Source organism: Cervus elaphus, chromosome 10, assembly GCF_910594005.1.
Source record: "Cervus elaphus chromosome 10, mCerEla1.1, whole genome shotgun sequence".
Classification (NCBI taxonomy): domain Eukaryota; kingdom Metazoa; phylum Chordata; class Mammalia; order Artiodactyla; family Cervidae; genus Cervus; species Cervus elaphus.
In genome coordinates this window covers 40,265,449-40,286,047 of record NC_057824.1, presented here as the reverse complement: position 1 = coordinate 40,286,047, position 20,599 = coordinate 40,265,449, and the positions used below count along the sequence as shown (strand labels likewise).

The following is a 20,599-nucleotide window of genomic DNA, read 5'->3' as shown; positions in this document are numbered from 1 at the left end:
TACCTTCTCTTAGAGGAGAGGCTGCAGCTGAAGCCAAAACCCTTATGGAGAGGCAGGACTGTACTCACCCTGATTGGGCAATTAAAGGCATGTGGGGTAGAAGTGAACTCAGCACCTGCCCCCCTGCTTCGGCCGTGGACCCTTCCCAGTCTCAGCCCAGTGCTCCCAGCTGGCTGTGAGGTGGGAATTCCCCACCACTGAATGAGCTCAGTGCCTTCAGCTGTGGTAGAAGCCACCTTGTTGTTCGTTAGTTGTTCAGTCATGTCTGACTCTTTAGTGACCCCATGGACTGTAGCCCCATGGACTGTAACCCCATGGACAGGCTCCTCTGTCCATGGGATTTCCCAGGCAAGAATACTGGAGGGGGTGCCATTTCCTTCTCCAGGGGATCTTCCTGACCCAGGGATCAAACCCGCATCTCCTGACTTGGTAGGCAGTTTATGACTGAATCACCTGGGAAGTCAGAAGCTGCTTAGAGGTGGAGGAAAAAAGAGAAATGAGAACCAGCTGTGAGGGCCCTTTAAATCCCAAGCCCCACCCCTGAGCCTGCCCTGCCGGGAAGTGATCCCCGAGGCTGGCTGCTGGAGTTTACCAGAACTGAGCAGTCTATTGCAGCCAAGCCGCACTTCTGGATGTAAGTACTTCATAAAGGCCCCAGATCCCCAAACCAGTGAGTGGGACCTTGTGGCCCTCAAGTCCCTCTCCAGCTCTGTCGTGCCTTCTTGGGGCTTCAGCTGGGGCAAGTGGTCCCTGAACCAGAACTAGGAGAAGATGGATGGCGGCTTAGCCTTGGGAGGGTTTGCTTTCCTTGGTTTTTTTTTTCCTGGCTTCTGAAGTAAAGGTAGATCGACTTGTCACCTTGCCGACACCCCCAGAACCGAAATCTTAGGCCTTTCTGACCTCCAGCTCCCCCTAAGGGGTCCATTTAGACTTCCTCCTCGAGTGAGATTGGTCCCTGCTAGATTTATCTTGCCTGTCCCCTTGAGCTGTTAGAATGTGATTTTTTTTTTTTTTTCTCACTTGAGATTCCTCGACTCTGCAAACATCAAGGTTTTCCCCTCTACCCTGCTCAGGGCTGTGCCAGCTGTGGGCCTTGCAGATCATTTGAGAAATCATTGGCCGAGTAATCTTAAGGAAAGCTTGATTTCCAGAAGACATGGAGTTTGCTCAGCAAGGCTCTGTTCGGTTTTTGTTTTTGACGGGGCAGGGGACAGGGTGACCAAAGCAAAAAGAGGAAGTTTTATTTTGGACCCACTATCCTGTAATTCTGGGGATCTTAGAAGCACAGAGGGTTGGGGGGGGTGGGTAGTAGTAGAAGCAGGTTGTGCCCTCTTTTCTCTGCTCCATGTCCGGGTGGGCCCCTAGATTTTATGGGGAGAAGGACAGGCAGTCACTAGGGTGCCAACTGACTCCCAGAAACTTCTGCCTGTCGCCACCCTTGGCACACAGGACACCCGACCTGCCCTGGGGGTGAGGTTTTCTGGGCAGGGCAGCTCTCTAAAGCCATGAGCACGTAGGGCAGCCACCTTGAATGGCTACTTGGGTCTCCTTGTTGGGTGCTGCCTTCCTAGGTTGCAGAGAATACCTTTGAACTGCACTGGCACTATCTCCTGAAGAGTACCCAGCCCCACCCAGGTCCTGAAGTCCTGACTCTAGTTTAGAATCTTACTGACATTTCTGCCTGAGAAGCCACACTACTTCCTGGTTTGGGGACTCTGCAGACACAGTGCCTGGGGTGGAATTCTGGCTCCATCCCTTGATCATTGTGCGATTCTGAGCAAATTCTTTAACTTCTAGGTTCTTTTTTTTTTTTTTCTGTGAAGTTGCTCAGTCATGTCCGACTCTTCGTGATCTCGTGGACTGTAGCCTACCAGGCTTCTCCGTCCATGGAATTTTCCAGGCAAGAACACTGGGTGGGTTGCCATTTCCTTCTCCAGGGGAATCTTCCTGACCCAGGGATCGAACCCAGGTCTCTCCTGCATTGCAGACAGATGCTTTACCATCTGAGCCACGATCTCTTGATCACTGTGTGATTCTGAGCAAATTCTTTAACTTCTAGATTCTTAGGATTAAATGAGTTAGTTAAAAATATTTAGCACAATACCAGGCCCAAATTAAGTTATTAATGAGTAGGAGCTGTTATGGGGGAAGGGAGAGGCACTTCCCACAGGTAGAAATTCCAGAACCTCGCTCCTGGAAACCTTGTGAAAGTGTTGGTCACTCAGTCATGTCCGACTCTTTGCAACCCCTTGGACTGTAGTCAGGCTTCTTTGTCCATGGGATTTCCTGGAAACCTTAGTCCGTAGGTATTGGGTAAGGCCTGGGAATCAAGATAACCAGCTGAGTCCTATGATTGGGCAATTGTAGAAAATGTTGATCTGGATCAGGGGTTCTGAAGCCTGGTTCCTGGGTCACTTCCAATCTAGCTGATTTTTGCTGTCAATGACTGGCATTAATTGGTGACATCTGGGAGTCGTTCTTTTAGTTGCTGAGTCGTATCTGACTCTCTGCAATCTGATGGACACTAGCCCACCAGGCTTCTCTGTCCACAGGATTTCCCTGGCAGGAATACTGGAGTGGGTTGCCATTTCCTTCTCCAGGGGATCATCCCAACCCAGGGATGGAAACCGGTTCTCCAGCATTGCAGGTGGATTCCTTACCCCTGAGCCACCAGGGAAGCCCGCATCTGGGAGGCAGGATAGAAACAGGATCAGCATCAGCCTGAGCTGGCAGAGCTGTTCTGTCCCCGGAACAAGCTGCTGCTCCCCAAAAGTGGCCCAGTGGGGTTGGAGCTCAGAAGACTTTCCTCAGAAGAAGAATTTCCTAAAAGCTGCTGCTACTAAAGAAGTGGCTTATATGAGACAGCTCTCAAGAATTTCCACTCTAGTCTCCTAAAACAGGAAATAATCTCCCTAAATAGGGAAGCTGTTTGGTAAAAACAGCTTCTCTGCAGTCCCTGAGTAATGCGATTCTTGAATTATTTAAACAAAGACTAGAATGTTTAAAATCAGTGAAGGGAAGCTGCAAAGATGAGTTCTGTTTGTGCTTGAGTTTTCTGTGTTTTTTCCTAAACCTAAGCTTGATAGAGGGCTCAGTGGTAAAGAAATCTACCTGCAAAGTAGGAGACGCAAGTTTGATACCTGGGTCGGGAAGATCCCTTGGAGAAGGAGATGGCTACCCGCTCCATATTCTTGCCAGGAAAATCTCATGGACAGAGGAGTCTGGCAGGCTACAGTCCATGAGGTCGCAAAAAGAGTTGGGCACGACATAGCAACTAAACAACAAATCCACTACAAACAAAACTTGATAGAGGTTGGGGGCGGTGGGTACCAAGGCTGTCTCCACCCTTTCCTCCAACCTCACGCCTGTCCATGGCTTGGGACCAGGGGACTTGAGCATTGGCTGGGGTGCTACTTGGACCTGGGGGTGAGGGGCTGGGAAAATACATGAAACTTTCTGCATTTGAGGAACAGTTCGCCATCTGGATTTACCTTCCTTCTCCTAGCCACCCTTGTCGAACTCCTGCTCTACATTAGACATCATCCAGTCGTTAACCCGTTGAACCCCAGGAAGCAGTTAGCTTTATTCCCACTTCAGTCTAGGAGAGTAAGGCTCAGAGGCTAGCAAGTGGCCCAAGATCCTACTGGCAGAGACAGACCTCAGTCCTTTCTGTATATTGGAGTCAATGGAAGAGCTTTTATATATAGCAATGCTTGGACCCCCACCCTGACCAGTTAAATCGATCTCCAGAGATGGGTGGTTTTAAGAACTATCCAGGTGATTCTAATGTACGGTCAGGCAGGGTTGAGAGGCTGTTACAGAGCAGAGCTGCTCATACTTTATGCCCAAATCATTGGGGATCTAGTTAAACAGCTGACTGATTCAGCAACTCACAGGTCAGGAGAACCCAAGATGCCGCATTATTAACAAGCTTCCAGGTGATGCTGTTGCTCCTGTTCGCTGTAGCCCCATACCTCATGTGGCTGGTCGACCAGGCATCTTCTATTTAAGATTCACAGCCATTCACAATTGACCCTGAAAATCGGACCTGTAATGACTCATTTATTAAATTTTGCTATAGTATGTTTACTCTTGAGCCAAAAGGGGTCAAGAAATTACCTCTTAACTGGAGGATAAAGCCAGTTTCTTCTCACAGGCTGTTTCGTGTTCTGCTAGTGCAACACTTACCCCTCCCTCCTTTGTCTATGGGATATAGCTGGGGGAACTGCTGGTCTGAGACTTTGGGGGAAAAGTGACTGGTTCTGGCAGGAGCCTCATGAGACACAAGGGTCAGTGTGATCAGGCCAGTCTGGACATATACCCAGAAAGCAGCCTAGGGCACAGATTTTGGAAGCAGACACTGAAAGGAAGTCTCAGTGAATTTAGGGAGTTGGGACCAAACTTGAGGCTGGGCGGGACTTTCTAAAGTTCAACATAAAATTGTCTTCTGAGGGCCCTGGTATATTGAAAGAAAATGCTCTAACTGTACACGTCATCTGGCAAACCACAGAAGTCTGTATTTGATACACAAACATGCTGCCTTAGGTGGTTTCCCTGGATCCCTGAGAGCCCCTCTGAGGCTCACTTCTACTTCCGGGGATGGCAAGATTGAAAAGGCAAAGTCTGTTTTGTAGGGGGTAGAGTTTTTTTGTTTGTGCATTGGTGGCACTGAGCAGCATGCAGGATCTTAGTTCCCCAACCAGGGATCCACCCGTGCCCCCTGCATTGGGAGCAGGGAGGCTTAACCACTGGACTGCCAGGGAAGTCCTCAAAGCCTGTTCTTGGGTGAATTTAGCAGGTGATCTGAGGTGGAAGGCACAGCTTTGGGGCTGAGGAGGTGGTTGACCAGCGAGGTGAGACAGGAGTCCCGGTACTGAAACAAGAGTAGTTGACAAGGGCTTGGCCTCGAAACAAGACAGGAACCCAGCTTGATTAGCTTCAAGGATGATTCTCAGCTGAGTCACTGAGCTGGGCGAGGCTCTCGGCCCCCCTAACTGGGCCCAACTGGGATGACAGATGGTGGAGAGGCCTCAGCTGTAGGGGGTGAGGGATCGTCCAAAGGAGCCTTTGGAGGCTGTTCCCAGAGCCTGCTTCCCAGCCTTGTGTGGCCTTCTAGAATTCATGGCTTGTGGGGCCTCCCAGAGCTCTGCGCTCCCCTCCACTTGCAGCCCTTGCCCTCCCTCTCCCCCGTCTGGCTTTCTGGCCAGGCTTCCACTGTGCAGAGAACCAGGAACAGGCCTCACTAGGCTGCCAGATGCCCCTTGGCTATTCTAGACCCACAGCTGGGGTGACTCAAAAACCTGTCACCTTCCTGATCAGTAAACAAGTTTAAAGCGGAGATGCTAGGTGGGCTAAGGGGCCTAAGGTGCTAGGTCACATCCTCCAACTGGATAGGGAGGCTGGGCCTCAGCTGCAGGCCACACACAGTACTTCTCAGAGCCAGGCTCTATTCCAAGTGCTTTATAATAAACTCCATTCTCAGACTTGGGCTGATGCCCTATCCATCCCGAGTTCATAGTCCAGGACACGGGAATAGGGAGGGCAAGGGACTTGTCTAAGATCACCCGTCCATAGTAAGGCTTAGAACCAAGACCCAGGCAGTCCTAGCCGGGGCGGGATGCTCTTGTGGGGCCCTGACCCAGGAAATGGAAGCACAGCTGAGCAGGATGGGCAGTAGAGAAGAAGGAAAGCAAAGGCCCAGGTAAGATGGGGGAGAACAGAAAGCCCACCCTGGGTTTTTCAGACACTACCTGAAATCAACAGAAGAGGGAGCTCTGATGTTAGAAAAGTTAAGGGTAATCAACCTGACAAATAGGCAACAGAATAGTATCAAGATCAAATCCCATACAAAGTTGCAAGATTGAGGAGCAGAGAATCATAGCCCTCTGGATATAGAAAGTGTACCCAGAAAACAGATGAAAACTGTAACCTTTGAAAATGAGGCAAGACATTAGAACATTGGGCTTCCCTGGTGGTTCAGCTGGTCAAGAATCAGCCTGCAATGCAGGAGACCTGCGTTTGATCCCTGGGTTGGGAAGATCCCCTGGAGAAGGGAATGGCTCCCGACTCCAGTATTCCGGCCTGGAGAATTCCATGGACTATATAGTCCATGGAGTCGCAAAGAGTAGGACACAACCGAGCGACTTTCACTTTCACTTCACCAGGCAAGAAAGTGGCAAATCAGAATTGTAAGTAACCCCTGGCAGTCTGGCTGAATCTGTGCCCCTAGCCATTGGACTGTGTGCCACTGGGGAGACATAGGACCAGGTATTCCATCAGGATGAGAATCTAATGGTGTCAATGGCTTGTGTGGCCTTGAACGACTCATCCTCCCTACCTAGGACTCAGCTACTTAGAACCATGCTGTCCATCTAATATTGGGATCAACTAGCCACATGTGATTAATTAAAACTTTAGGACACTCTTACCTTCCTGAGATGACCCATATTCTGTCTATGGAGTGTGTTTCTCTCTAAATAAATCTACTTCATAAAAAAAAAATTAGTTTCTCAGTCCCACTGCCACATTTCAAGAGCTTGGTAGCCACAAGCAGTCAGTCCAAAGACCACACTGATTATTTCCATCCTTGTAGAGAGTTCTATCAGATGATGCTGAGTTGGAATTTCTTTTTCTTTTTTTTTTTTTTTTTGGCTGTGCTGGGTCTTCACTGCTGACCTGGGCTTCCTCTAGTTGTGGTGAGTGGGGGCTACTCATTGTGGAGCACAGGCCCTAGGCGCACAGGCTTCAGCAGCTGCTGAGCACCGGCTCAGTCGTTGTGGCTTAGTTGCTCCGCAGCATGTGGGATCTTCCCAGGCCAGGGATTGAATCCATGTGCCCCGAATTGGCAGGTGAATTCTTTACCACTGGACCACCAGGCAAGTCCTGGAAGGTTTTAAACAAGAGCCACACAGGTGATGTGAGTGCATTGGCACAACTGTAAGACAACAGGGAGTGGTGGGGATTGTGGTTAAGCAGGAAAGCTTGTGACCCATCTAAAGCGCTCAGCAGCTACTTGGCACTCATCAGTTTGTCTCGTGGGAATGTAGGGCCTGGCTCCTCATTCTTCAAGAGAAGCAGGAACCGGGAAATTATAAGAACTTACAATTGCTAAACAGAAATTTTGCAGATTGTGTGGATCAAGTAAAATTCTTGGGCCTCACCTTCATTTCTGTAATTTTGTGACTCGTGCCTGTTTCCTGTGTCAAGCCACTCTCCCTTCCTCCTCCTCACTTCCCATTTCTTCCTCACACAGGTTGAAAACTAGATGAACGGTGGAGTAGATGGGTACCACTCCTTTTTGGTGATGGCTTCAAAAATGTTGAACTGGGACTTCCCTGGTGGTCCAGTGGTTAAGACTCCTCACTTCCAGTGCAAGGGGCGCAAGTTTGATCCTTGATCAGGGAACTAAGATCTTGCATGCTGTACAGTGTAGCCAAAATTTTTTTTTAAGTTGGACCAAAGTCTCAGAGGGCAAGGCTTTGAATTCCCTAGTAAATTTGCTTCATTTTGCGTGATTCCAGGGGACATGTCCAAAGTTCAAGGCATGCTGGAGGCAGGACTGGGGTTTAGTTAGGCACTGTGACATGCCTGAACAGGCTGAGCACCGGATGTAACCACCCCGGATTCAGAAGCAGGTAGAGTAGGGGTGGATGGAGTATTCATTTACTCCCTTTCTCCTTCCTACCCACCCCTACCTGTGATGGCAGGGAGTCATGGGTGGCAGCAGATCAGAGAGAAGTGGGGAGGAAAGGACTAGAATACTTTGGTGTTGCTAATCTGGCATCAGTTCCATCAGGGGTCCCTTCCTTGAGAGGTGGCTCATATCTGAACAGTTCATCAGGATTGCCGACCATGCAAATATTTTCAGGATGTGGGCCAATGTTTGCATACAGCTAGGGCCCTCGGGATCCCCTGACATAAAGGAGCCTGCCCCCTGGAGGATCCAGGGAGCTCCTCAGAGCCTCTGCCCTCCTCACCGTACTGGGGGAAAACCCACACAGCTCCACCAGAGGCTGACCACCTTTCCCAGTTCGGTGCCCTTCTGCCTCCTCCACGTTGGGGGTTGGACATTGGGAAAGTTTTGATCTGAAGCCGCCTCCAGGGGAGTTCCCTGTGGTCCAGTGGTTAGGACTTGGTGCTTTCACTGCCATGAGCCCGGGTTCTATCTCTGGTGGGGGAATTAAGATCCCACAAGCTGCACTGCGTAGGAAGCTTGAGGGAGGTAAAGTAGATGGGAAGGAGGGAAAAAAGTTGGCAGAAAACCGTGGGCTTCTGTGCTTAACTACATCAAGCATCTCTCAATAGAGATGAGGTCTGGATGGACTGCCCTGGGTGAGAAGAAAGGAAGAAGTGGATGGGGGTTTGTAAAGAATGGAATAACCTGAGTTGAAAGAAGGGCCCATTCCCCCATCACCCCAGGCAGTCTTTACATCAGCCTCATCCCAAGACCCCCGGACTCACCTTTTGTCTTCTCCCCACCTCTGTGTCACTCTGCTGCCCTGGCCTCAGGATTCACCATGGCGATGGAGGAGTCCATCATCCGCATCCCGCCATATCACTACATCCACGTGCTAGACCAGAACAGCAATGTGTCCCGCGTGGAGGTCGGGCCAAAGACTTACATCCGGCAGGACAATGAGAGGTGGGTGGCCAGCACTGGGCCGTGGGGACACCTGGGGCCAAGGAGGGCCTGGGAGTCTGGCTGGCATGATCGTCCGTCTCCTTCCCATTCCCGAGCAAGACTGGCATTGGTTCAGGTCACAGGGAGCTGTCTCTCCCTTTCGCTGCCTTCTTCAGGACTAGGGACGGGGTCTGAGTCCTCACACTGCTGCTCACCCTCCAACAGGATCCTGTTCACCCCCGTGCGCATGGTGACGATCCCCCCACGGCACTACTGCATGGTGGCCAACCCGGTGGCCCGGGATGCCCAGGGCACCGTGCTGTTTGATGTCACAGGACAAGTGCGGCTCCGCCACGCGGACCTAGAGATCCGGCTGGCCCAGGACCCCTTCCCCCTGTTCCCAGGGGAGGTGCTGGAGAAGGTACTCCGCTCGCCTTCCCCGTACCCACTGTCTGTCCTGCCGCCTTGACCTAGGGCTCAGCACTGCTTTCTGGAGGGAAAACAAGCCGGGGCGGTGGGAGGGAGTGGGGATGGTAGGGGACATTTGCTGGTTCTCACTGGGACAGAAGTGACCGGATGCCCCCTCCCTCACCTTTCCCAAATACCCTCTTCCTCTTCACATGCCCACGTCAGACCTTTGAGAGCTGTTGGCCTATCTCACCACCTAATCTTCCAGAGCCTGCCCAAAGCTCCTGGCCAGTCTTGACACTCAGTGACTTGTGCCGAGAGGAAGCATTTCGTTCCCTCAGACAGTCTCAGACGCCAGTGGGCCGAGACAGCAGTGGTGGACCAGGTGAGGCCCAGGCGCCTGTGGTCGCTCCACGGGAAGGCATCGCAGATCTGAAGTACTAGCTGGGCCCTCGTCCGTGGTGCCCTCCGGCCCTGGGTCTGAGAGAGAGGACACCCCACCTTCATTTCTGCGACATTTCTTGACCTTCGCTTCCCTCAGGAGTCCCGTCTACTAAACAGTGCTGCTGTTTCTGTTCTTCTGCGCTGGGTCTGGTGACCATGAGGCAACCTTGAAAACAAAGCCTCATGCTTCAGATGTGCCCGTCAGAGCAGTTTATACCTTCCCACCTCCTCCTGTTTCCTGAGTGCCCCAGTGCACCCTGGGCCATGAGATATTCACCTTCTCAGCTTCCCTGATGTTTCTCCCACAATGCCCAGCAAGCCCTCTACCCAATCTCCCCCATGGATTTCTAGTTCTAAACAAGACCTGAACACCTCTGCAGAGGAAAGTAAGTCCTTGGCCCTCAGCTGTGGCACCAACCCCGTCTTAACTCTTGGCTCTGTCAACCCCATCTCAGCTCTTCAGGCCAGATGGCTCTGGGACCACCCCTATCTTGTACATTCCACTTGGAGTTGTCTCTGGGTACATGGAGAGATTGATGCTGTGGACTCTGACCTTGAGGGTCTCAGCTGGCCTCCAGGGGTCACAGCTTTGCATACCCCATGACTCCCCCCTTCTTCCCCTGGCAGGACATCACCCCGCTACAGGTGGTTTTACCCAACACAGCCCTCCATCTTAAGGCGCTCCTGGATTTTGAGGATAAGAATGGACAGAAGGTGGTAGCAGGAGATGAGTGGCTATTTGAAGGACCTGGTAAGTGTTTTCCTATCCAGCCGGGTTTGGGGTCAGAGGCTTCCTGCCTTCTCATTAGGGCCCTGATGTCTTCTGACCTTCTAAACCCTACCTCCTCCATCTTCCCTTCCCAGGCACATATATCCCCCAGAAGGAGGTGGAGGTCATCGAGATCATTCAGGCCACGGTCATCAAGCAAAACCAGGCCCTGAGGCTGAGGGCTCGCAAGGAATGCTTAGACAGGGATGGCAAGGAGCGGGTGACAGGTGGGGTCTTGAAGCGTTGTTCACGGGGGTGGGGCGGGCTGAGCCTTGACTGCAGGGGTATGTGGGGGAGGTTGGGGGCTAGCCACCTGTAGCCTGGAGGAAGTGCTTCCCTGGTATCTCTTGTCAGCTATTGGGGGCTGCCTCATGCTGCTTCCCCCACTAACCTGACTCGGATCCTGTTGACATGGCTTTCCCTTCCTCCAACTCTATCGTGAGCTGGGTCTGTCTCTAGACCAACAAAGCAGGTGTTTATATTGTTGCTGAGCCTGTGCGTGCTCAGTCCTGTCTGACTCTTTGCGACCCCAGGGACTGTAGCCCGACAGGCACCTCAGTCCATGGGATTTTTCCAGGCAAGAATACTGGAGTGGGTTGCCATTTCCTCCTCCATGGGATCTTCCCGACCCAGGGATTGAACCCTGGTCTCCTGCACTGCAGGCAGATTCTTTACCTCTTGAGCCATTGGGACTTCCCATATTTATATGCAACTAGCAATCATTTGACAGACCTGTTGTGTTAAACAAAACAAGGTCTTAACAAGGGCCATGCTTACTGAGCCAGGTGTGGTTCAAATGGTTTACAGACCGCAATTCCCTTAGGTCTTCCTGCAACCTGAGGCACCATGACTCCCATTTTCCAGATGGGCAATTCTGCCCATTTTGTGTTAGTCGCCTAGTTGCGTCCAACTCTTTGTGACCCCTTGGACTGTAACCCGCCAGGCTCCCCTGTCCATGGAATTCTCCAGGCGAGAACACTGGAGTGGGTAGCCATTCCCTTCTCCAGGCGACCTTCCCGGACCCAGGGATGGAACCTGGGTCTCCTGCATTGCAGGTGGATTCTTTACTCTCTGAGCCACCAGGAAGCCCTTCTACCCATTTCAGGGGAAGAAAAAAAGCTGGTCTCTGGAGCTTAGAGAAGGCCTACAGGGTACTGGCATAGCAACAACTTAGATGCTTGGAAAACTTTTTTTTTTTTAATCTCTCTGAGGTAGGGGTTGCTTTTCCTCTGGCCTCAAAAAGGGAAAAGAAGGACTTCTGTCACGCCTTTGAGCCTGGGGGCAATGATCTCAAAGTGGTGTGTGAAGCCCTGAAGGTGCCCTTTGTCTAGGCTGTGGGAAGGGGCAGCTGGGGAGCTGGCTGGGTGTCTTTTGACCTTTGCCGCCTCCTCCCTGGCCCAGGAGAAGAATGGCTGGTCCGCTCTGTGGGTGCGTATCTCCCGGCAGTGTTTGAGGAGGTTCTGGACGTGGTGGATGCTGTGATCCTTACAGAAAAGGTCTGTGCTCTGGGGGACCCTGGGTTGGGAGACTCTCAGAGGGGCAGAGAACAGTGGCAGAAAATAAGATCACCTGGGGAGGGTCGTGGGTCACCGGAAAGGGTTTAAGAAGTCCTCCTGGGTTGGTAGACACTGTGACTCAGACCTGGAGCATTTAGTGGCCGGTGGGGTTCCCAGATCCCCCGAGGAAGTTAGTTGGAGGTGGGTTTACGGAAACCCCCTCACCCCTTGACCTCTTGCTTTCCAGACAGCCCTGCACCTCCGAGCTCTGCAGAACTTCCGAGACGTGAGAGGGGTGACCCGGCGCACCGGCGAGGAGTGGCTGGTGACCGTGCAGGACACGGAGGCCCACGTGCCAGATGTCTACGAGGAGGTGATGGGGGTCGTGTCCGTCACCACCTTGGGCCCCCACAACTACTGTGTGATTCTCGACCCGGTCGGACCAGATGGCAAGAACCAGCTGGGGCAAAAGCTTGTGTTCAAGGTAAGTGCCTCCCCCTCACCCAGAGGGGAATGGCCTGAGGCCCTGGACACTTGTCCCTTCCCTCCTCCCACCCCAGGAACACATTCTAGAAGCATCAAGCTTCTTTCAGCTCCCTCTGCACACACTTGTCTCTCTCTCTTGAGATACAGCGTCACTGATTTTTCCGGCAGTCCCTGACCTCAGGTTACCCACAGTCTCTCCCGGGAGCACCTCCCTGACCACCGTGAATGCAGACCCAGAAACTGTCTCTCATATTTCACGTCTCTCTTCTGGAAGCTTTGTCATCCTGCATCAGACAGATCTCTTGGTTTACCCTTCTCCCCATCCTCTACCTCATCCCTTCTCTGAATTATATGTGGGACTACCAGAGCTGGGCAGGCCTCTCCTATGATAGTCATAGATATTTGGGGCTTTGTGAGGTGTATGGTCTCTGTAGTACTTAGTTCTGCTGTTGCGCCAAGAAAGCAGCATAGATTGTCTTTTTTTTTTTTAATTGGAGGATAATTGCTTTACAATATTGTGTGGCGTAGACATCTTGTAAGTGAACCAGTGCCCCTGTGTTCTGTAACATTTTATTTACAAAAACAGGCGGAAAGAACAGAAACAACTCAAATGTCCATCAGCTGATGAAAGGCTGAAAAATACGGTATATCCATTCAGTGGCATGTCAATCAAAAGGATAAGATAGTCTTTCTGGGGTGGAGGACACTCATGTTCTTGAGATAATTCAAAAAGGTAAAAATCAAAAAGGAGGTTCTAATATGTCCTACAACATGGATAAACTTGAAAGCATTATGCTAGGCAATAGAAGTCAGACATAGAAAGACGACTTTTTGTATGATTCCATTTATATGAAATGTCCACTGTAGGTAAATCCACATATAGTGGTTGGGGTGGGAATGGGTAGTAACTACTACTGGATATAGTGTTTCTTTTCAGGATGATAATGTTCTGGCATTAGGGAGTAGTGTTGTTGGGCAACTCTGGATATACCAAAGCAACCAAACTGTATACTTTAAACAGGTGTATTTTTTAATATGGGCTTCCCAGCTGGCGTTAGTGGTAAAGAACCCACCTGCCAGTGCAGGAGACATACGAGAAATGGGTTCAGTCCCTGGGCCGGGAAGATCCCCTGGAGAAGGGCATGGCAACCCACTCCAATATTCTTGCCTAGAGAATTCCATGGGCAGAGGAGCCTGGCGGGCTACAGTCCACACAGTTGCAGAGTCAGCCATGACTGAAGCGACTTAGCACATGGGCACATGTGGGTTTATAATATGTGGGTTTTATCTCAAATATAAATTTACATTGTATTATGTTATATTAAAAAATAGTCAGCAGGCCAGATTTGGTCCAAAGATCAAAGATGGTAAGCTCTGTACTACACCACCCCAAGGGAACAAAGCATGGGAGAAATAAAGCAATAATAGGTTAATTCTTAACTATTGAGCTTGTGAGAACTCAGAATCTTTCCAGGGCAGGTTTGACCACATCTACATTTGTGCATTTGACCACATCTACAGGCATTTGTGAAGAGCCTCAGTCTAAATAAATGATTTGCTGTATGATGGGGGTGGGGGAAGGGGCTTTGGCGGGGAGGCGGGGGGTGGTGTGGGGGTGCAGGGGCTTCTGTCCTCAACAGAAGCCCACCATCACCCAGGGCTGAAGGAGGTACCATCAGAGGGCTCTACAGTCCTGGGAGGCGACGGCTCCTGATTCCACTTCTCCCTTCCAGGGAGAGCAATCTTTCTTCCTCCAGCCCGGGGAGAAGCTGGAACGAGGCATCCAGAATGTATACGTGCTGTCGGAGCAGCAGGGGCTGCTGCTGAGGGCCCTGCAGCCCCTGGAGGAGGGGGAGGGCAAGGAGAAGGTCACCCACCAGGCTGGGGACCGCTGGCTCATCCGTGGCCCCCTGGAGTACGTGCCGCCTGCCAAGGTGGAGGTGGTGGAAGAGCGTCAGGCCATCCCCCTGGATGAGAACGAGGGCATCTACGTGCAGGATGTCAAGACTGGAAGGGTAACTGCGGAGGGGTGGGCACTGCGGGTGGGCGTGGTGGCGGCTTTGTCTGGGTGAGTGGATGACACGGATGGGGAGGTGTGCAGTGGAGGTGACAGAAGGGGCTCCACAGCATTGCTGGCAGCAACTGAACCAGCTGGCTGCAAAATACCAGGGTGTTTTCTGGAGTCCTTGTCTTCTCTTTGCCTTAAATGATTGTTGAGTCGTTCAGTCGTGTCTGACTGTTTTGCGACTCCATGGACTCCTATGGTCATGGGATTTCCCAGGCAAGAATACTGGAGTGGGCTGCCATTTCCTTCTCCAGGTGATCTGCCCAACCCAGGGATCAAACCCACATCTCCTGCATGGCAGGTGGATTCGTTACCACCAAGTCGCCAGGGAAGCCCTTGTCTTAGTTAATTTTAAATGTTAGCATTCCTGAGCAAGAAGATGAACCAGATTTGAGGATGGGGACTCAACCCCCAAGGCATCTAGATCCAGCCTCCAGCATAAAGGTCTGACTGGGGATGTGGCATAGGGAGCAGTAAGACCCCACCTGCCTCACACACCCTTTTCCTGGTGGAATCCCTCCTCTTTGCCTGTCACCTAAACCTTGATCTTGGTTTGACTGAGGACCACATCTCCAGCCTCTTTTAGGACTCAAACCTACAAGTAGAGTTCAGAATCCCAGGAAATGTTAGTGTGTGTGAACTATTTCCTAGGATTGCATCTGTCCCTGGGGTGCCCTCCAAGCTGCCCTATGAAGGAAAATTTGAGAACAATATCGGAACTTAACCATATGCCAAATTCTTGGCACTAGACATGCTAGATATCATTCATTCCTCAACCCTACCCTCCATTTTGCAGCTAAGGAGCTGAAAGACACGGGGGCGGGAGTGGGAGCAGATAGCTGCCCAAGATAACCGAGCTCGCAGAGCGCGAACTTGAACGCAGCCTCCTTCCAGAGGCCACGTTTAACCAGGATGCTGCCCCGCCTCCTGGATCACTTCCGCTTTAGGGCTGCCGGGTGGGTCTCTTTCCATCTTCCCTTCGCTGGTGACATCCCTCTTCATCTCCCAGGTACGAGCTGTGATTGGGAGCACCTACATGCTGACCCAGGACGAAGTTCTGTGGGAGAAGGAGCTGCCTCCAGGGGTGGAGGAGCTGCTGAACAAGGGGCAGGACCCTCTGGCCGACAGGGGTGAGAAGGAGACATCCAAGACCCCTAAGCTCTCCACTCCGCGGAATAAGACCCGCGTGGTCAGCTACCGCGTGCCGCACAACGCCGCGGTGCAAGTGTATGACTACCGGGAGAAGAAAGCCCGGTGAGCGGTGGCCTGGGGGGCTGTGCCGTCAGGGGGCTGTGGCGGGAGGGTCTCTCCAGGCCTCTGACCCCCGGCTCTCTCTGCAGCGTGGTCTTCGGGCCAGAGTTGGTGTTGTTGGGTCCGGAAGAGCAGTTCACGGTGCTGTCCCTCTCAGCGGGGCGGCCCAAGCGTCCCCATGCCCGCCGCACACTCTGCCTGCTGCTGGGGCCCGACTTCTTCACCGATGTCATCACCATCGAGACAGCGGACCATGCCAGGCTCCAGCTGCAGCTTGCCTACAACTGGTAAGGGACCCTGGGGAGATGAGGCCCCCAGGGGGCAGCCTGAGGAGGAGAGATGCCTCCTCAAGTGCTAAGCCCACAATCGGGGCTGAGTGCCCGGCTCCACACTCTGGTCAAGGGGCAAACCCAGGGGTTTATGAAAATGCAGTCTGATGCTGGAGGGGAACGACCGGGAAGATGTGGGCTCACCTGGAGCAGGATTTGGAGGGATGTGGGTGGAAGACACTCACCAGCTAAACTCCCAGTGGGAATTCAGCCAAACAAGGTTTTAAAAAGACTGTGTGTGTGTGTGTGTGTGTCTGTGTGTGCTGGGATGATCAGGTGGTCAAGAGCAAGTGCTCTGAGGTCCACAGGTATACCCCTTGCCAGCCACGGGCTGGGCAAGCACTGGGTGCTTTCCGCAGGTTCCCAGTCTGTAAAATAACAGTGTAACCATCAATTTCATGGAGCTGTGGACAGGATGCTATGAGAACTAGAACAGTGACCCGTCTGTAGTTAAAGCTCAAATGGCAGCGATGAGAGTTACGGGAAAGAAAAGTCAGACCCAGAAGCAGTGCTTGACAACTCCCAAGTACACCTTCCTCACGTCTTGGCTGAGTGACTGGGACCGTGACAGAGGCAGCTAGCTGGGCACTGGCATCTCTGGGGGCGCTGCAACATAACAAACCGAGGGCTTGTGGTCCCGGGAGCCACACCACCTGGGTTCAACTTTCTGGCTTGGGAGGACCTGTTGTGTGACTTAGTCTGTCACTTAACCTCTCTGGACCTCAGTTTCCTTGTCTAAAAAGTAAGGATAATGCTCATTCCCACCAAATAGGGTGGCTGAGTGAATGAAATGGGAACATGTAAGTTTCTTAAGACTTTACCTGATACATAGCAGATGCTAATTAGCATTCTCTGTTGCGAGACCCTGCCTAAACCACAGAAGGTGGGTGTCAGTGTCCTTTTTTGAAGACGAGAGAGTTGTCTTTGTTCACAGGCACTTCGAGCTGAGTGACCGGAAGGACCCCCAAGAGACGGCCAAGCTTTTCTCAGTGCCTGACTTCGTGGGTGACGCCTGCAAAGCGATTGCGTCTCGGGTGCGGGGGGCCGTGGCCTCCGTCACCTTTGATGACTTCCATAAGAACTCAGCCCGCATCATTCGCACTGCTGTCTTTGGCTTTGAGACCCAGGAAACCAAGGGGCCTGAGAGCGTGGCCCTGCCCCAGCCCCGGGACCGGGCCGTCTTTCCCCAGAACGGGCTGGTGGTCAGCAGTGTGGATGTGCAGTCAGTGGAGCCCGTGGACCAGAGGACCCGGGACGCCCTGCAGCGCAGCGTCCAGCTGGCCATCGAGATCACCACCAACTCCCAGGAGGCAGCTGCCAAGTGAGTGAGGCCTAGGGGCCTGGCTGCCCACAATGCCCACTGTGGGCCCCGCCTCTCGCCCACTGCCAGGACCCCAGTTACACAGCGCCCCTGGTGGTCAGCCTGCTGTCCCCCTTACCAGCAGATAGCCTGGGCCACTGAAAGTGGAATAGATGCTACCTCTGCTTCTGTGGCTTCTCACCTTGCTGGTCCTGGAACCCAGATTTGTTTCTGCGGCCTTCCAGGCACCCTGGGGTCCAGCCCTGCTTCCCCCACCTTGCCTTCCTGCCTTCTCCCAGGGCTCATGTGCTCCAAGCCCTTAGCTCCTTTCTGCCTCTCAAGGTGGGAACTGGGCTGTGCATTTAAGGCCTTCTGCACTGGCTACTCCCTCTGCCCAGAGTTGTTCTGCCCTGAGGGCAGGTTCCTCCTTCTTGTCTCCAGAGTTCACCTCCTTGGAGAGCCCTTTTCTTTCTACCGCAACTGAAGCAGCACCCTCTTTGCTCAGTCATGTTATTGTAGCAACCATTTTTCAAAGAGCTTGTCACTGTCTGAAATCATCTTTGTTTACTTGTTTTTTTCCCCCATTGGAAGGTGAGTCGTGTGAAAGCAGGGTCATGGCCCTGTGCCCCTGCCCCTAGAACCGCACCTGGTTCACGTAATATCCATGCTGCTCTTTCATTTGCATATCGAGGGCCTCTCATAGGCCAGTGCTCCTGGCCCTTGGAGTTCCTGTTCTGGCCCCACTCCCAGGGTCTTACCTGTCCCCTCTCCCACCCAGGCACGAGGCTCAGAGACTAGAACAAGAAGCCCGTGGCCGGCTTGAGAGGCAGAAGATCTTAGACCAATCGGAAGCTGAGAGAGCTCGCAGAGAACTCTTGGAGCTGGAGGCCCTGAGGTGGGTGGAGAACTGGGAGAAAAGATGGCAGAGGGTCTTGGAAGAGCAGCTGATGGGGGGAGTGTGTGTGTGTGTGTGTGTGTGCGTGTGTGTTCACTCATGCTGCAACAGCACAAGGGTAGAGGAGGGCGGAGCTGGGCTTCCTTCTGGGCCTCCCTGACTTCTCTGCACCACCCTCAGCACCGCGGTGGAGAGCACTGGGACCGCCAAGGCAGAGGCCGAGTCCCGAGCTGAGGCAGCGCGCATCGAGGGAGAAGGCGCTGTGCTCCAGGCCAGGCTCAAGGCAGACGCCTTGGCCATTGAGACGGTGAGTGGGGGAGATGCCCGTGAAAGGGTGTGACCTTGGGGTCTGGAAGAGGCCCGGTCCCCGAAGCCATGTACCCTAATAGAAAGCCCCATCCAAATGTATTGTGGTTTGTGAAGTCCTTTGCCCTGCTTCCATTCACCTAATACTTGCTTTGAAGGTAAGGATAATAATTACCCATCTTACAGATACGTGTTCCCATACTGGCCAGCTTTGTGCTAGGTATGTTGTGTTTTTACAGGCAAGATCTTGAAATTCCATTATGGGTAGGAATTCTCTCCATTTTACAGAAGGAACTGAGTCTTGGATCAAGGAGTTCCCAGGGGTCAAAAGGGAGAAGAGGGCGGCAGAGGCTGAGATGGTTAGCATCACCGACTCAGTGGACATGAATTTGAGCAAGCTCTGGGAGATAGTGAAGGACAGGGAAGCCTGGCATGGTGCAGTCCATGGCATCACAGAGTCAGACACCACTTAGCGACTGAACATACACACACAGGGGTCACTAGTTAAAACATGGTGTAGCCAGGGTTCACCCCTAACTGATAAGTTTCCTGTTCCATCCTTTCTATCCGAGGTCCCTCTGGCTATCTGGCTAGGTGACTTGCTAGATACATCCAGGGGCCACCCGATCAAAAGAATGCTGGGTTTTCCCTTTCCAGGAAGCTGAACTTGAGCGAGTAAAGAAAGTGAGAGAGCTGGAGCTGGTCTACGCCCGGGCCCAGCTGGAGCTGGAAGTGAGCAAGGCCCAGCAGCTGGCTGAGGTGGAGGTGAAGAAGTTCAAGCAGATGACAGAGGCCCTGGGGCCCAGCACCATCAGGGACCTGGCTGTGGCAGGGCCGGAGATGCAGGTGAGAGTGGAGGAGAGGGTACAGGTGTGGGCGTGTGTGGATGTCTGTGCGTGTGGATGTGTGTCTTGGGGCCATGTTGGGAACCAGGAAGACAGAGCCAGGGAGGCAAATACTTCTAGAGAGATGTTGGGGACAGAGAGACAAGAGGAGGTGGTGGCTTGGACTCTCTGTGTATCCCATGTTCTGATCCATGTCATTCGAGCATGGGGTCATATCAGGCACTGCACTGGATTCAGTGAGCTCCTGGGAGGGTGGTAAACTGATGGGATGTCAATCCATGACAAGTTGCTTCAAAAGAAGTCAAACAGGGCGATATGGAGAAAGGGGGAGGAAGGCTACAGATTAGCTGGGTAAGGGGGCGCCCCTCTGAAGAGGGGATACTCGACTTCTGCAGAGTCGATGAGGGCTTCCCAGCAGAGGCTCTAAGGTACATTTAAGGAACAGAAAGCTCTGGATGGCTGCCACCTGGCAGGTGAAGGACGGGGAATGCTGAGCTCCCGGAGGCAGTGGCAGGCAGTGGCCAGAGCTTCGAGGTTCTTGAGGCCTGGGAGAGGATGAAACCCTCAGGCTCCCCTTGTGGTCCTCACTTGTCACTGAATAGTCCTACAAGGATGGTTTGGGCAGCAGCTGCAGTGTGAGGGCCCAGAATGGGGCAGTCCCCCTCCCAGAGAGGCAGCCCGAGGGGATGAGAGAAGGGACTAGGGTCTGACTGCATTTTAACCCGCCTCTTGCTCCTTCCAGGTAAAACTGCTGCAGAGCCTGGGCCTAAAATCGACCCTCATCACCGATGGTTCCACGCCCATCAACCTGTTCAACACAGCCTTGGGTTTGCTGGGGCTCGGGGCTGAGGCCCAGGCCCCAGCCAAGAAGCCCACCGGAGGGCCCAGCGTCCAAGAGGGCTTGCTTCCCATCTCCACTGCTGCCCCTCTAACTCTTGGAAACAACCAGGTTGTGCCTTAGCTCTGTACTTGCACTGACAAATAAAACTGACACTTCTGGGCATTTAAAACCCGCTTCTGTTACCTTCAGTCTCTCATCACAAGGGAGCTTAATGGTGGTGGGGAAGAGATACCTCTGAAATCTTGATGGTTACTACAGGCCACCCTCCTCTGGAAATGGAGAGGGAATTTAAGACAGGGAGAAGACTAACCCACAGTCAGGCTGATGGGAAGGCAGGCCTAAAGTGTCCCTCTCAGCAGCCAGACTATCGTCTTGGCAGTCAGCTCACCTAGATGCCCGTGGGGGGAGATGATGCCTCAGGTGAGAGGATGAAGCCTGTACCTCTTGGGGTGGCTTCTGCGCCATCTCTTCTCACTACCATTTCCTCCAGGAGTCCAGTTTGGCCAGGGCGTTCTGGAGTCTTAACCCTGGGTCTGGGGGTGTA

The 20,599-nt window shown here is 52.7% G+C and overlaps 1 protein-coding gene across 1 annotated transcript; it reads left to right on the top strand.

Annotated features, from left to right (window-relative positions):
* The first annotated feature begins 529 nt into the window (after positions 1–529).
* Positions 530–20,224, top strand: LOC122701592 (major vault protein). The gene is made up of 15 exons (XM_043914709.1): positions 530–634; positions 8,509–8,641; positions 8,846–9,041; positions 10,100–10,223; positions 10,337–10,468; positions 11,643–11,737; positions 11,985–12,221; positions 13,957–14,238; positions 15,298–15,542; positions 15,629–15,826; positions 16,803–17,189; positions 17,947–18,063; positions 18,244–18,370; positions 19,027–19,215; positions 19,957–20,224. The coding sequence occupies exons 2-15, from the start codon at positions 8,517–8,519 to the stop codon at positions 20,173–20,175; spliced, it is 2,673 nt and encodes an 890-aa protein (XP_043770644.1). The 5' UTR covers positions 530–634; positions 8,509–8,516; the 3' UTR covers positions 20,176–20,224.
* Positions 20,225–20,599: the final 375 nt, after the last annotated feature.